At 28.3% G+C, this 14,454-nt stretch overlaps 1 protein-coding gene across 1 annotated transcript; it reads right to left on the reverse strand.

The window, feature by feature from the left end:
- Nucleotides 1-1,908: 1,908 nt before the first annotated feature.
- LOC126835378 (uncharacterized) lies at nt 1,909-11,381 on the reverse strand. Its single transcript, XM_050567921.1, has 11 exons — nt 11,308-11,381; nt 8,715-8,829; nt 8,542-8,622; nt 8,436-8,465; nt 7,805-7,858; nt 7,502-7,531; nt 7,400-7,429; nt 7,212-7,259; nt 4,442-4,471; nt 3,331-3,423; nt 1,909-2,316 (listed from the first exon to the last, which is right to left on the reverse strand). Exons 2-11 carry the CDS (start codon nt 8,821-8,823, stop codon nt 2,069-2,071), a joined length of 753 nt encoding a protein of 250 aa, XP_050423878.1. The 5' UTR covers nt 8,824-8,829; nt 11,308-11,381; the 3' UTR covers nt 1,909-2,068.
- Nucleotides 11,382-14,454: the final 3,073 nt, after the last annotated feature.

Below are 14,454 nucleotides of genomic sequence, written 5' to 3' on the forward strand. Positions count from 1 at the left end.
ATTTATTCCTATCAAACATTAACACTTATGGACAAAAAACTTAATTCTACAATAATCGATTAGACTCAAATTAGGTTAACGCATTTAAAATTATATTATTACTGTTATAATGTAACATAGTAATGTTGTTTTACTCCTTAATTTTTATAGCTTTATGCAAAACTTCATTAATTGTCTACTTGATTGTCAAACACTTGATATGAACAGCCACAGTGAATAATTGGAGCTGTGATATTTTAGCTTTGTTGTTTTGAATTTTTGACTACAACATAAAATATAATACTCAATAATTTATCTAATTGTTTTATGCTTTATCGAATTATTATGAATTTTACTGTTAAAAAGTGACAGAAAATAATCAAAACGATTATTCTACAAGTTGTATTAGTCTGCAATTATTCAACCTTAAAAATAGTAGGTATATTTAAAAATAAAGAGGAAAAAACGTTTAAAATATCAGCACATGAAATTTTGGACCTAATGTCATTAACCATATCAAAAAAAAAATAAATTCATTATATTGTTTCACTTAAAGTTATAAGAGTTTAAGAGTTAGAACGAGAAAATAAGTGCGGTTGGGAATCGTATGCAGATGCAAATAGTACTACACTCCACCTTTCCTCTTGCACTAAACTTTAAAAATAGTTATTCAAAATTGGTTATCGATCAGTCAACATTTTTAGTACATTATTCTCAATTAAAAAGTTAATGAAATGTATGGGTTACTTTAAATGCTTAATTTATAAAATTAACAAAATATATACGTTTCAAAAATTGCTATAAAAAAAACTAATTTGGGAGGGGGTTAAAACAAAAAAAAAAAAATGCTGAAAAATTGAGATCTCATTCTATAAAAACATTATGGAAAAATAAATTTAAATATTAATTTTACCCAATGAGATATTGAGTGGTCACTATAAGTTGATCACCCTGTATATAGATATTTTTAAATAAATGCAATGGCAACGTTATTGACCAATAATAAAAACACAAAAATACATGTTAAAAATAAACATGGTTTCATAAAAAAAACTATAATAATGTTGAAACTTTATGACACTAAAATGCATTTGTCATTTGTTTACACCGCAACAGTCGTTGTGAAATAATGGAATACATAAAACTACTGATTAAACACTATTAAGATATGTATGTAGGATATGTATCCACACTATTTGCTCTCATTTTGTTGAGTATTTGGTATAATTTGATATAGTTTAATAAAGAAAGATTTTGCACTAAAATTGCACCAAAATTAGTTCAAAAATTTTATTTTTGTAGTCACAAATAAAATTGTAACTACCTATCAATAAAATCAAACTCATTTAATACTACCCCGATAAAAAACACGGTTTCATGTAAAAGTCTGTAAATCAAATCAAGCCTGTTGGCGTTACACATATTAAGTTTTAACATAATGAGAATAGTCATATTAAACAGTATCACATGTTTTTAAACTTTGACTAGCTATAGCATAGCGAAAACTTGTCGAATCATTTTTTATTAAGTATTTATTTGTCACGATAAAATAATTTATTACTTTGATATAAATGTATTAAATTGGTAAACAAAAACTGTAAATTTAAAAAATCTTTTATTACTTGTATTAATCTTTTATTATTTAATTATTAACACAATGTACCTATTTATCGATTGACGCTATACAAATTTTGTTATGACAGTAATGTTTTTATCAAACCATTTCGTCGTTCATTATGAAGGTGAATTATTTCTCTGTAATAATTGAATTTTTAATTAACAAGTTTTTGTGAATTGATGTGTAGGAAAACAAATACAAATTTTCATTTAGTGTTTCATTTTTTTTTGCTTTTATCGGAGTAGCTTCTCTTTTATAATGAAAGACATGACTCCATTGAGCAAAAGCATATTTATTTTATTGAAAGTAATGAAATAATTTATAATAGCGAGCAAAGACTTTTTATTATACAGTAGGTTACATTATTTGAGAATTTTTATATAAATATGGCACGCAAAAAAATATTTAAATAATATAACAGAAGTACTTTATTAAGTAACTTATGTATTATTTAGTAAAATAAACCTGAGACTATAGGAATTCTGCTAACTCAAGATCTATGCTATTTCCCTTCTCCGAAGGCTTTCCCTTATCCACAGCATGTATAGAAGACCCAAAGTATTTGTATACCTTCAAGCCTCTATTTCCATGTCGTATCGAACACTTTTGGCCGCGTATAACTATAGCCTCTTTTGTGTATGATAATGGACATGTTGTACTGAAGAACAATCCTATGATTCGACATGTGTCTTTAAAACAAGTACTGTGGCTCGCTGGGTCTACAAAAAAAGTTTCAAAAGTTAGCCAAATTTAGCTTGCTGCACTGACAAAAAATACATAGTTTGACGAACTAAATTTAAGGCTAATCCTAAATCCTCACCTAAGAGCAAAAATGTATTGAGTCAAAAAATGTAAATTTTACAAGAGAGAAAAATGAAATTTTGTATTAATAAATAAATAATTACTAACTTCTTCTTCCTAAACCTATCCACCCCACACACTTCATCATCGCCCGTCTCCATAACCTGTCTTGCCCTATACCATTCTCCAAAATTAAACACGATTGTCACCGTCTTACTCCTTTTGGATTAGTAGATCAGTCCATTCTCTTCACTCTTCAAGTCTCTCAACCAATTCTTCCCGGACTTTCCCCCACTAACGCTACTACATCCATGAACATCATACACCAAGGCACCTCCCCCCGTATATCTTTCGTAATCTCGTCCATTACTAAAGAGAACAAGTAAGGACTCAACGCTAAACCTAGATGCACACCTACTCTTACACTAAAATCTTCCATTTCTCCACACTCACTCTTCACTCTTGTACTTGTCCATACATACATTTCCTCTATTACTTTCACTTACACCCTCGGCACTCATTTTTCCCTAAACGTCCACATCTAAACCTGTAATTAATAAATAACTAACTAATTAGTTAAAATAAATAAACTTAGATGGGCTCATCCAAAAGTCCAAACGTCATATAAGACAATGAAGAGAGCGTGCAATTTAAATCTAGTTGAAACATAAAACCAGAAAATTAAATTTTTTTACTAAATACACTTGTGTTATGAGGTACGGATATTAACCTAATAAAAACCAGTAACCGTTAAATAAGTATTGAATAACTTTTTGAACTAAGTGTGTAGTTTCTTTAACTAGAAAATTAGTCGGACGATTTATTTATGTAGTTATTTCAACTATAAATGTAATGTGTTTAGTGTAATGTTCGTTGGTCCGAATATGTATTTTTTCGTGTAAATATTGGTTTTCAATTAGTTCATTATTTACTTTGTATAATATCGTTTATTAATGATGCTAAAACTGGTATCAACATGACTCTTCGCTCAAGTCCAAGAGAATCCTTAAATTTTGAACCAGTAACTGAAAAATTCAATAAATGCGTTAAACAATTTTTAAATAATTTTTCAAATTGTTTCTAATATAATAATTTGGTAACCTTAGTAAACACTGCAAAATTTGCAAGTTACAATTTACATTATTCGAAAAACACATATTAAACAAACACACAAATCGTTAAAATATTATTTTCTTTGATAAAACTAATGAGTTCCGTATTTTTTGAAAATATTTGACAATTTATTTGCAATTCCTGGGAAATATAGCATTGCTGATATCTTTGTATATTGTTTATTTTCCTATTCTAAGGTGCTATAGGTACTGATACACAATTGTGTTTGACCAATTTAAAGATTTGTTATTTGATTAAAAATTTGACACGTGTTTTTTTACAAATTCTATTAAGCAATTCGGTAACGGACTCGATTCCAAAATTAATAAATTTTCTTTATTTTTTGACACCACAATGGCTTCGCTGATGTTTAATTCCTGATAGATCGTATCTTAAATTAGTTAAGTTTAGTACGAAATAGCTGCTATTAACAGTATGATTTTCCGATTAGTAAATATTCCAGTGGATGCAACTGATTTCAAAAATAAAACAAGTATTATTAAAGAAATAGCCACATTCAACGGCTATGATAAAAATTCTATTCAAATGAACGAATCTAAAACGTTTATACGAAAAGAATTTGATAAACAAATCATTTTATTACGTTCAGTTCAGGGTAGTGGTTTTTGAAGATTAATGACGTCAAACGTTTTAATTTCAAAAACCGTTATTTTTGCAAATAGACGTTTATGATTCAGTTCAAGGTAACGGTTTTTGAACGTTAAAATATTTAGCGTTCAAATGAATGTTGAACAAATATTTGTATAATGTTATGTTTAGTTTATTATCAACTTGTAAATTGAACTTTTTCATCTTAACAGTTTATTCTCATTACATTACGGAAACATTACTGGATTGATTTAAAATAGATTTCAAATGACCAACTAGATTTTAAGCGCTATTTACGACTGTCAAATAAAGCGTAATTACCTTGAGTTCTAACCTCTTCGGATGTGAGGTCTGTAACAAAAACATGAAAACATGTAATGAATAAATTGTACAGTTATAGAAAATAAGTATTTTATTAAATATAGGTAGAAATGTAACTTTAAACCTAAAATTACATAGGCCAATTAATTGTTACGATTTCGCGTCATCAACATAAAGATAGAGATTTAGTGATTAAATAATAATAACGGATACTGGAGTACTTTAAAATACACGTTTTCATTCCAAATAGTATACTTTGACATCAGCTGCGGATTACGTGCCATACCGAAGATTATTAAAAACGCACACCAAGTGCGGACGATAATTGTATAAAGCTCATGGCGCCAAACATTTTCAAAACTAAATCAAAACCTAACCTAACCTTGGTAGTTTTGCGGAACCTTAATGATAAATTTAATTTCTTCAAATTTGTTGGGCCATCATTAAAAACGCGCTCCGACACAGCTGTCGCAGCACTTCCAATATACCAGGATCCTATGTAAAGTTTGCTATACATTGCTCAGCAGCTGTAGCGGATGATAATTGTATGAGACGCATACCGTCAGAACAGCTTAACCTGTTAAAAACTAATTTTTTTAGAATAATATATTATAAAAAACCAAACTTGCCAAACCCTCTGCGCTAGAATGTTATATTATTAAGATTAAGTACTAGAGTTCTATGTGTAAAACGTGTAAATATAATTATTGCGGTCAAAATGGTTTTACGACTTTTCCGTTATTTTATTTGTTTTTGACATTGTCATGTCTTAGCTCCGGCACACAACCGAAAAAATTCTTAGTTACGCTGTTATCTGATAAGAGATAAGAAATGAGGAATGGGGTTGTGGTTGGAATGGAGAATGGGGTGGATATGATGGGGGGGGGGCTGAGAATGGGGTTGTGGGTGGGGGTGAGAATGGGGTTTGGGATGGGAATATTAGCTCTAGCACATAACCGAAAAAAGCCATTTTTCAGCCGAGTCTGCAACCACGAAAGAGCATTTTCATGTCTCGTTGAAGTACCGAATGAATTTAGATTAGTTGTGGAGTTATAATTAAAAAAAAAATTACATGGAGCTTCCAGTTACAACATAACATCAAGGAAATTAAAAAATTATGTACGATAAAGTTTCTGGCTAAAATTGTAGTGTTCATTATCTGGCCAAAAGTAACTTAACATAGAGAATTAAACTATTTTGAATTTATCATTTAGTTCTAATTTGAACGTTGAACGTATAACATATTTCTTATCTCCCACCCCTATCTCCTACATCCTACTTCCCACCCCCTACCTCCTACCCCTGTAACGGTTTTGTAACGCTTTAGTGAAGAACGCTTTTGTAACGAACGCTTTTTTCGGTTATGCACCACAGCTAGTTCCCACCCCCAACCCTAACCCCATTCCCACCCCACCTCATCTTCATCCCAATTTCTTTTTTCGTTACGCTTTTTTGATAACGCTTTTTTCGGTTATGTGCCAGAGCTAAGACATGAAAATGTCAAAAAGTGTTACCAAAAAAGCGTTACGCTATTATCTGATAAGAGATAAGAGATATGTTGTAGGTTCAACGTTCAAATTAGAACTAAACGATAAATACAAAATAGTTTAAGGGCCCAAATTCTCTACGAATTGTTTTAAGCCAGATATTAAAAACTACAATATTAGCCAGAAACTTGATGTTTTAATATACTAGTTACCTTAGATACTAGCTTGTTATTGCTTGTTAAGATATTAAATCATTATTTATAATTCTAACACTACTCAACAAAATACTTTTAGTACTTCAACGAGACATGAAAATGCTCTTTCGTGGTTGCAGACTCGGCTAAAAAACTTTTCCATTTTAATTTCATGTTATTAATTCAATTGTTTATTCATTGTGAATTTTATGACTAATCAATGAGAGGTGTACTTGGAGTGACAAGCTTGAGATTACGCACATTTTTACAATTTTGTAATATAATAGCATCTTACTGAAATGTTCAATGTTTCTATTAATTATACCTTATAGTAATACAATCGTTATGGTTATACGGACCCGTAATGCTAAAGCATTTCCACGATCCAATGTTTTTCCGTGGGGCGGAGAAAATAACTAGATATTTTTTAATAAATATGTTCTGTGGCTATAGACGAATCGTTTTCGATTGAATGAAGTCGAATTCATATGATAGTTCATTTTAATAAGACTATTCAAACGTTTAGTTAAATTATTAAATTAAATTGTGAAGTTTTGAAAAAAGTCTTCATTAACGATTTAAATATTTTAAAACTCATAAATAAATATATTGGTAAAGTAGTTTTGTTTTACAACACTATATTGCACACAAACCCGTTTATGATTTAGTAGTTTTATTCATCAACGGAGTGAAGTAACCTATGTTACACAAGTAGCTCATTGCTTATAAACAGGGTCAAATTTGTTCAGTTAAAACTCAAGCTGTTGGTTAAACAATAAATTTAAAAATTTATATTTACAAATTGAAATATGTATAGTGCGTAAAAATTAAAAATATTTTTTATAATTATTTTTAAGTAAAATTGCAGGTGAAACACAGTTATTTTTAATTACCCAAGAGTTTAACTTTTTGGACAAACCTCTTTCATAAATAATCGATTCAATTAAGGACACTAGAAATCATTTCTAGTGGCCACTTTGACAAAGTGAAAAATATTTAGCTTATGACTCTGATTTCCAACCAAATGTTTTTAAGTAGAATTAAACTTTAACTATCAGTTTAAAGTTATATGTTGAATTTTATAATTACTTATGTCTTTGAATAATTTTCGTTGCAGTTTAGTCTCCAAAAAATACTCTATAATATAAAACAAAATACACTTTTATATAATATGTCAAATTATATAGCAAAATTAATATGCATATGATTTTTCTCATAATTAAAAAACTAATGTAAAAGTCGTTTGTAATGTATTATTAATATGAAATATGAATTACGGATAATACAGTTGTCATTAAAATCTTCTTCTGAAATTAAAACGAAAACATTTTATACTTGTGAATAACCAACAACCATATAGAAATATTTTTAATTATTACCAGGTAGTGCAAACATAAAAGTCAATTGAACTGAAATTGTAATTACAAAAAATTATTTTTGAACGATATTAAACTTAATTTCATAATCTATTATAAATTAAAAGGAGGAAGTCGAGGTAGAAAATACACGTTTAATAATAATAACTAAGTTAAATTTACAAATAAATATTGAGTGATTTAAATTTAATATTTATATCACTCATAAAGTTTCATTGATAAATTGTTTTTACAATTATTGTATCATTTCCAAAACATTTCTTGTACTAGCATACGTGATCGGTTTTGTTGTAGAATAATAATTACCCATCGACAATTCATCTAGACCAACAAAATGTTTTATTATGTCCCAAATGCTGTCTGAAATAAACAAATAATTTATTGAGTTAGAAAAAATAAATTAAATTATGCGAAGATATACAGGGTGATATTTTTAAATGAATTTTATAAATTTAGCATAATGTACTAAAACCTTTGACTGGTCGATAACCAGTTTCGGATAACTATTTTTGAAGTTATAAGAATTTCAAAGTTAGGATGGGAGGGGAAATGCGTTTGGGTAACGCACGCAGATATGTAAATATAATACTACACTACAACTATCCGAAACTGATTATCGACCAGTCAAAACCCTATGAGACATTAAGTGGCTCGTGATAAAAAAAATCCCGTTGTATGTATACAAATTTTCTGAATATAAGTACATTTCGAATTAAACGTGGCCCATTTAACTAGTGATAAACCTTGTTGAAATTTTATCACACAAATAATCTATAATATCAATTCTAGATCATCGATAATATTGTACAAACTTAATTATAATGTAATCATATTATTCGTGTAGGAGATACTTTTGAGAAATATTTTGAATACAAGTTGCATTATTTGAGCTTACTATAGTATGATTATAGTATTAATAGGGTTAAGTGTATCTTACTTGTTTCAATATGTCTTGTAATGAGTATATCTGTAATAAGTTATGTATACAAACTGTAATGTATTAAAACTTAAAAAAGTATTTTGTAAACAAAAAATGTACTGACTTGTAGTTTCAATCTGCTTCATTTCGTCTATATCGTCTATATCGTCTATATCGTCTATATCGTCTATATCGTCGTTAGTGTCTGTAAAAAAGTCAAATATTGAATTTTGTTTAGTTTTTTTAAAACCTAAACCGAGTACCTTGAGTAGTTACTTGTAAAAACGAACTACATACCATCACTTTCCGAAACAAGTCTTTGAGTAGGTTCTTGAGAAGGTCCTGGAGTATCAGTAGCCAAAACACTTAAAATAGCACAGAAGAGAAATACATAGATCACTTTCATTTTTGTCTGCAAATAATAATACAAATTAAAACATATTAAACGGAGTTATTCTGGCAATAAAATCTTAACGTTTATTGCACATGTTTCCCTATGTACATTTTTGGAACAAAATTCCTTATTGTGGATTGGCGAGGGGACCAAGCCGAGAAAAAATGTAACACGTTATGAAAACTATATGTGGTGCGGTCGAGCGTGATCGGTTCCTAGGAGCGAGTGGTACCGGGTTCTAATCCCCGGCTCCCCTCTCAACACTTTTTGCATTTTTTCAACTTTTATGGTAATTTATATTGCAAGAAGTCTAAAAACGTATAAAATATTTATATTTTATTACTACAAAATACATTTTTACTGTTAAAAGTACTTGATAATCTAAATTGCATTCGGTTTTTCGTCATTTATAATACTTGGCAGGAGATTTTATTTAACTCCATGCGGGATTATTTCTTTATTATTATATTTACCTATTTACATTGCTCTGATGTGAAATTTAAACTTCTGTTGTTATAAACATGCTGGTAAAAAATCATGGTTTTCTTACATTGATGCAAAGATCACTTAACCACAAGATACGATTACAGAAAATATTGAAAAACAATTATTGACAAATGTATACTAGTTTTCAATATTATTGTCGTTTCGGGTGACGGTTAAATTGAATAAAGTTGTTTTCGATAGAAACTACACAGGTGTAGAGGCCTCTTAATTATGTCAAGTCAGATTTTGTTTGGTTACATTAAACACGTTATATGTATTCATTCTGGTAGCCTAAGGACTCGAAGTAATGTAGACAAATGATAAATGACTATTGAGCTATCAGTGTTAGCATTGCAATTTGTTTAAGTTACCACGTTACAAGCACTGTTGTATTTTACAAATACAATTTTTGAAGTTTTACTATTATTTTTTTTTTTATGAAAAACAAATGGTTTTTGAATGTACATATCATGTTTCATTATTTGTCTTTTTGAACGTTTTAGTTCGCTTGCATACCTTATTGTTACAAATATTATATCGAACACAAATTTTGTATTAAAACCAATCATACTTAAACAAATGTTTTTTACCTACGTATGTCATATATTCTAGTTAACACAGCATTACTGTGTCCAAAAACACCATCCTTCAATGTTATTTTACTAGAAAAAATGCTTGTAAAGTAAAATTAACAATTTTCAAAGTTGTCTTTCGATCACTTCCTTAAATTATTTCTTTGTTCATTCACATTACACATCTAGATGTTGGTGTACACGATCCGTTACCTATCTTCTCCGTACGATTATATACTCAGTTCTTTCAGCATTTATTTCTAAACCTACTCATTTAGCCTAATCTAATAATTTTCCCGCTTGCTCAATGAGATTTTCTTTACCCAATCGTACTCCGTTATCTTCAATGTGACTCTCCCTGATGACTTTTTCTAATGTTATACCACCCTCAACAAAAACCTCCAATATAAATCATAACGTAAACACACAAAACAAAAATCTAAAATCACCACAATCAGCCATAAAAAACAATTCAACAAATCCAAATGAACACAAAGCCTCTACGAAAACCAACGAAAATAAACAAATTATCTCATTCGCGTCAGCTGCATCGAATAATGTATATCCAACAAAAGACAAAGCCATATTAATATTTAATACGAAATACACAAACGAGGATATACCACAAATAGAATATTTCGTATGAATATTATTCAGTTAGTGCAAACACTTGTTTAAAAAATATGTGTTTTTTTGTGTTCAATATGTAAACATAATACAAGAGTTTCTACGTCTGGAGGAGGAGCTAAAATAGTATCATATAACTATAATATGGTTAAAATTCACATCGATTCTAAATACAATAAAATATCATAACGTTCTACATCACTAGTATTAGGCCAGCAACATTTAGTATTAAAAATATTATAATATGTAGATGTCGATTGACATTATGTGTGGTATGGATGAACACTTTTAAAATAACAACGCAGCAAGAAGCTACGCACAATTTTTTTTTTGTAAATAATGACTCCGTTAAAAATTAGCATCAAAGCGTTTATACCGTTTATTTAAAAGTAGTTTTACCACTTTTATAAAAAATAATTCCTGTAGACCTGTGACCTCTCCGTCCCCACTGCTTTGATTCTATTATGCCTCGATCCCACTGTACTGGCTAACTAGGATAAAATCACTTTCAAAAAAACGCTTTGATACATACTTTGCGTTTTATGCTACGCGTAGTTATAACCAGCGTTTTGCATCATTCTAATAAACTTATCACTATATAATCATCTAGATAACAAATTATTCTAATAAAAGTTCTTCGTTTAAAAATGTATTCGAATATTTTTTAAAAACACCATTTAAATAGTCGGTAAGTTTTTTTTTTAAGTAATTATATTTTCAAAATTATTATTTTGTAACATTTAATACGTTTTACTTTAAAAAAATATATAAAACCAGTTAATATGAGAAAACAATTTCGTACATTACTTACCAAATAATTTCAATGATAGTTATACTGACGGCTTCAATGGTTTTTTACGACTTATCGAATGGCTTATATATTGCCGACCGAAACAATAAAGTCTAGATGTATTTTGCAGATTTGTTTATGCGAATTTGTTAACATAAGCCACATTAGTCATTTTTCGTTATGAACAACATATTTACATAATTCTGAAACATAATACCAAGTAGAATATAATATTACATTTACCTAATATTATAGTAGTATGAGTATATGTAAAGGCGGGATCTCAGCGGAGCGCTATGTACACAATAATAAACTTACAATACAATTCGTGCAAACGATCACTGTAAATGAACATGCAATGTTTAAAATATCAGATTCGGCTGTTTTAATTTTTTTTAAATTATACCAAATCAAAATTTATATTCTGCAAATTGTCTAATTTTTGGTATACTTGCATTAAAACGATTACCTGTATGGACGTTTAAACTACTCTTAGTAGCTAATATTAACGTAATTGTTAATAAATCCCAACATAGTATCTAATTATTATTACTATAACTCGAATACTGTTAATGAGTAATTTCTAAGAGTCATTAAATATTCCAAAATATATTTTCAAAGCCACATATTTTGTCCACCAGTATGTTTCGCCTATTATATTTAAAACGACTGTCTACTTATGCGAGTTGCACAAAATCGAAAGTTGTTGCTGTGTTTTTTTAAAAAGCCATTCCGAAAATTGAGTAAACCTTGATATTGACCCCTCATGTTTGAGGCTCCGTCGGTTGAATCACAGTTAGATAAAACGAGACGGTGAACTTTGTCATTTAATTATAACTGAAACCCTCCGTAATTTAGTGTGACCAAATTCTAGAAATTAATGTATTGTGCAAAACACTTTACTATAATATTAAATCAGTTATAACATCAATGAACCCAGTGATACTCAGTTCTGAAACAATAACTTTTCATAAAGATTTGTTTTCCTACCTGTGATTACTCCGAGCTGAATGGGGTTTTGATATGTTTACATTTTCAAATCTCGTTTAGTTAGTTCTTTGTAAGAGGAGTGATAAAATGCGATAAATTTCTAAAATAGGTACTTACCACGGTTATTATAACGATAACGTTCTTTAATGCACACAAACTCCAGCACCGAAAGAAAATTTGTTACAAAAAATAGCTCGTATTTTCATTTGTTTACACTGCCTCAATCGAAACAGATAATAATAGATATATTTTTAATTAATAAAAACTACAGTAAAACTATACACGTTATTTTGTAAAAATTGACAATTCTTATCATGCTTTGTTATTTATAACATCATGCTTTGTATTACATATTTTGTTTCTAAAACAAAAAAGATTATAATAGATATCAAATAAACAAATTCTCTATTAATGTATCTCTAGAATTTATACGGTGAATGTAAAAGACGTTTTAATTAAAATTCAAAATTTACAATAAAAATAAAGTATGGTATTTACAAGTATGGTAAAGGTTTATACCATTTATTTTCTCTCATCTTAGAGCCCTGATGTTTCGATACTTAAAAATACATTTTTAAATTTGCATTTAATACTTACTATAAATAACGAACATAATACTACCACTTTTTCTTAAACACCTTGAAATAATAAACAAAAAATTACAAATAAATATTATATTGATTTTAGAAATATGTATTCCCTCAAACCAATAATAATTAGTAATATATAAATTGTTTTTTTTTTTTAAGTGGAACAACTTTGTATTAAAAATAATTTTTAATTTCACCTAATTTAATTGGTTTTAAGATTTCAACTGCGCATTCACGTTTTTTGCAACAATACACTTTCTTACAATTTTTCTGCCGTAACGGACAGACGTCATTATCTACTTTTTTACTAATAAAATGTACGGTTGTATTTAAGTGTATTGTCCTACGTTTGTTAGATATTAAAAATTTAAGTATTGTATAAAAAGCTCTACTTTATGGATTATTATTTAACTAATACAAAATCAGAAAAAGAACAATACAAATGTATCAATAAATACTGATTTTGAGATAAAAGTGATTTTAAACCCTTCAAGATTCTCTGTGTCAGTATAATAATTTGATTAAAATGTGTACAGCAAGTAATATAATTATCTTGTATTCTAGTTCTCACGTTTTTTAATTATTTTGTGTATACATTCAGATTTCTTTATTATCTTATACGACAATATAATATAGGTTGAAACAAAAAACATTTTTTTCCTAAACAATAGAATAAAATCTATAAAATGTGTTACTGTATACTGTATACATAAATGTTCTTCTATTGTTAAAACTTTATAATGTATGACGGCAACAGTTATTAGTCATATGTTTACATTCCAACAATCATGGTGAAAAATACTGTATTTCATGTAGTTAAATTTATATGATTATTGAATAAACACATAAGAGCACCCTACATATAGCTAAATTATTTAAGGGGTGAAATAACGTGATTTTTTATATGTTTTTATATTTAAATAACACATTTGTAACAGTTGAATCAATAACTGGGTCGTTAATTTCAAGTCGTGTAACTCTAAATTTTTCAAATATACTTTTGTCTAATGGAGTCACTTAAGCTGTATAATGCTAATAGCTACTTGTAATTTGTTGTAAATTGTATAAATATATATAAGATACAATGGTATTAAAAAATATTTTTAATATTTTGTATTTCACTTTATTTTTATGGTAAATTTTAAATGTAATTTTAATAAGTCTTTTACATTCGACGAACAAAGTCCAGATATACATTAATTCGAGTTTTTGTTTACTTGGTTTACATTATAATCTTTTATGTTTTTACATAATGAGAATTGAAAATTTTACAAAAACGTGTTATTGTTCTAATAACTGTGGCATGTACCTATTTTTTTTAATATACAAGTATATACATAAATCAAAAATGTTATATAATTAAAACTTATTACAAGGAGTTTTCGTAAAATCATTTATTTTGAATTTTGTAGTTCAATAATGTATTTTGTTTTTTTTTTATCAAAACCGAGCTGTTTTCGACAGCAACGGTTGTAAAGTAAACAAGTTTTTATAGGTATCACCAATGTTGAATAATATAGGAAGCTCTGTATTTTACAAAAACCATTTGGCTATATTATTTATTTTTTTTATCCAAAACGAGTTGTTT

This window comes from Adelges cooleyi, unplaced genomic scaffold (assembly GCF_023614345.1).
Source record: "Adelges cooleyi isolate 19-005CV unplaced genomic scaffold, UGA_ACOO_1.1 ACOO_flye_CR_arks_rails_tigmint_CR_PRNA_23, whole genome shotgun sequence".
NCBI classification, from domain to species: domain Eukaryota; kingdom Metazoa; phylum Arthropoda; class Insecta; order Hemiptera; family Adelgidae; genus Adelges; species Adelges cooleyi.